Source organism: Nicotiana tomentosiformis, chromosome 3 (assembly GCF_000390325.3).
Source record: "Nicotiana tomentosiformis chromosome 3, ASM39032v3, whole genome shotgun sequence".
Classification (NCBI taxonomy): domain Eukaryota; kingdom Viridiplantae; phylum Streptophyta; class Magnoliopsida; order Solanales; family Solanaceae; genus Nicotiana; species Nicotiana tomentosiformis.
In genome coordinates, this window is record NC_090814.1 from 129,741,770 (window position 1) to 129,744,848 (window position 3,079).

The 3,079-nt window shown below is 37.7% G+C and overlaps 1 protein-coding gene across 1 annotated transcript; it reads left to right on the forward strand.

The window, feature by feature from the left end:
• The first annotated feature begins 351 nt into the window (after positions 1-351).
• Positions 352-2,173, forward strand: LOC104106074 (transcription factor TCP14-like). The gene is made up of 2 exons (XM_009614557.4): positions 352-812; positions 896-2,173. Exons 1-2 carry the CDS (start codon positions 510-512, stop codon positions 1,814-1,816), a joined length of 1,224 nt encoding a protein of 407 aa, XP_009612852.1. The 5' UTR covers positions 352-509; the 3' UTR covers positions 1,817-2,173.
• The last annotated feature ends 906 nt before the right edge of the window (positions 2,174-3,079 follow it).

Below are 3,079 nucleotides of genomic sequence, written 5' to 3' on the forward strand. Positions count from 1 at the left end.
TCTTTTGCGACACATTTCAATCAATATTTGTCAAAAAGACAATTAAAAAAGGAGCCTCCAACAAAAGCAAATAATTTCTTTTTTCTACTTTTTTTCGCTGTTTAAAGCTCACCCCTTATAATTCCCACTCATTATCGTTGATGCTTAAAGCGTTCCCTCTCTTCTCTTATCCTCTATCTCTCGCCCTTAGCCCAACCAACACATGTTACACATCGAATGCCAAAAGAAAATCCCATATATACAACAATCTATAGAGGGGAAAGAGACATATACTCATCCCAGCTAATACAAAGAGGGGAAAAAGATAAAAGGGAACATTTTGTTTCGTTTCATTCATTCTAGTGAGAGAGAGAGAAAGAAACATAAGCAGACCCACAAAGAATTAAATATAGTGTCTGTCACTATTTTCTCATAAAAAGAACTTGGCCTAGAGAGAAAAAGAAGAAGAGAAAGAGAAAGAGAAAGGTTTTTTAGAGCAAGTTTTTAGACATTAATTACTTGTTGTGATCATGGATGGAGGAGGTGATGATCATCATCTCCACCAACACCATCACCACTATCGCCCTATTGCTACTTTCCCATTCCAATTACTTGAGAAAAAAGAAGATGAAGCTTGCTCTAGTTCATCCAACGCTGCTGCAGCCTATACTTCTCTTGCTATTTCCAACACAGATAATACTCACACAAACCCTAATAATACACCTCGATCAACTACATCATCAGCTTCCACTCTCCAAATCTCAGCTTCTGGCGCTGATTCATCTAAAAAGCCGCCCCCAAAACGAACCTCCACCAAAGACCGCCACACTAAGGTTTGTTGAATTTTATCTGACCTATCTCATTTAAGAACTTAAGCACTACTAATTAATTGCTTGATTATATTATGTGTCAACAGGTAGATGGTCGTGGCAGACGTATCCGCATGCCTGCGCTTTGTGCCGCTAGGGTTTTTCAGCTCACACGCGAGCTAGGTCACAAGTCCGACGGCGAAACCATAGAGTGGCTACTTCAACAAGCGGAACCAGCAGTAATAGCCGCAACAGGAACTGGTACAATTCCCGCAAACTTTACGTCGCTTAATATTTCTTTACGTAGCTCAGGGTCCAGCATGTCCGTACCGTCGCAGCTACGATCCTCGTATTTCAATCCAAATTTTTCGCTTTCTCAACGACGAGGGTTATTTCCGGGAATTGGATTGTCGTCTGACACTTCAGCTACTACGTTGTTGAACTTTCAAACAAATTTAAACCCTAGTATGCAGTTGCAAGCGAAGAATGAATTGCGTGATAATTCGATTGATTTAACGGAAACAAATGCGGAGGATAATTTAAATAGGAAACGGAGATCTGATTTAGACTTGGAGCAGCAACATCAACAGCAAATGGGAAGTTATTTGCTACAATCGAGTACTGGGACTATGCCAACAAGCCACTCTTCAATTCCAGCTAATTTTTGGATGGTAACGAATCCTATTCCTAGTAACCAAGTCATGGGAGGCGATCCAATATGGCCGTTTCCATCAGTAAGCAATTCTGGTGCTGCTGCTGCAGCTTTGTATAGAGGCACAATACCAAGTGGTTTGCAATTTATGAATTTTCCAACCCCAGTGGCGCTTTTGCCTAGTCAACAGCTCGGTGGCAACAGTACTGGTGGTGGCAGTAATAATGGGTTGGGAGAAGGGCACCTTGGCATGTTTGCTGGTCTAAATCCGTATAGGCCAGGTGGCGGTGTATCGGAATCTCAGGCGAGTGGGTCACAGTCGCATCACGGCGGTGGCACCGATGATCGGCATGATACGACGAGCCACCATTCATAGCTATAGGCTGCAGATTGATCATCAAATTCAAACTCATCCATTCTTTCCCAACTTGTGTTTTATAAGTTTGGATGATTAAACACACACGTGAGAGGTTTGATTATTTTCTCGGAAATTCCTTATATTTTTCTTCTTATTCTTCTTCCTCTTCCTCTTTTTTTTTTTTTTGGTTGTTGTTGTTGTTGAATTTTCCTTGAACATTCTTTTTCTTTCTTTCACCTTTTTTTGTGTGATTAATTTGCTTTCGAGTTTGAAGAGGGCAACAGTTTAACAAAGGGAGAGGAGTATTTTGTTTGTTCTATTGAAAAAATCTCTGAATTGTTTTTCAATTGTAGAGTATATTGTTATTCATCATCATTCCTTTTTATCTTTGTTTCTCTAAAGTAACATGTATAAAATTATTAAGACTATCTGTTTTGGATGGATTATGTCATGTCATAAAAATTGACTTAATTACTACTCTTGCAAATTGATTAAAGTTTTTCACCTATCGAGTTCAAACGCACCCCCACTCCCTAACTCTCGGCTGTGCACCTTGTTATAGAAGGGGGAAAAAAAGAGTTTAGCTTCTATAAGTTGATAGTGTAATTTTTCACTATAAAAAATGAAATTAGTATTTTAAAAATAAGACAAATCATTTGTTAATAAGTTCAAATGCATTAATATTAACACTATATTAATATAATATAGTTTAATATATAATAGTAATTAGTTACCATTATTACTTAATAAATTAAATATTTAATGCATGTCATATAATTTTATTTGTAATTAACTTATATGTGATCTACTTTTGTAGATATTTTTTTTACAGCGGGATCTAAACTTATACTATGTTACAAGACCTATGACTTCAGACCTATAATGTAGCTAGGGATAGAACAGTCTAGCTAGCCCTTTAATGTTGGAGAAGTATGTGGCAAGAAATTTTGTGATTCTGATCATGACTGCCATCAATCACTCTGTTTTTTTCATAGTAACAAGCAGCAAAAGTATGATGAAAGATTTTTCTTTTAGTTTGAGGGAAAAAAAAAAGTTAAAAAATAAAGTAATTAAACAGAGATGGGCTGAGTAACAGGGAATTGGTGGGGTCCCATACCTTATCAGGTCCAGATGTTGGCTCAGGTGGGTGAGGCCCACATACATGTTGGTCATCTCCTAAACCAATGTACGATAGATATCACTGACAAACAGGTGGATCATTCCTCCTCTTCTTTGTTATAATAATAATAGTTGAGCATTGCTGGCACCATAAAAGATCGG

Bases quoted from the DNA above. Each gene is read 5' to 3' on its own strand.
- LOC104106074 (XM_009614557.4), top strand. From the start codon at position 510: ATGGATGGAGGAGGTGATGATCATCATCTCCACCAACACCATCACCAC. The intron at 813-895 runs GTTTGTTGAATT...ATGTGTCAACAG, and splicing joins CCAAAGACCGCCACACTAAG to GTAGATGGTCGTGGCAGACG.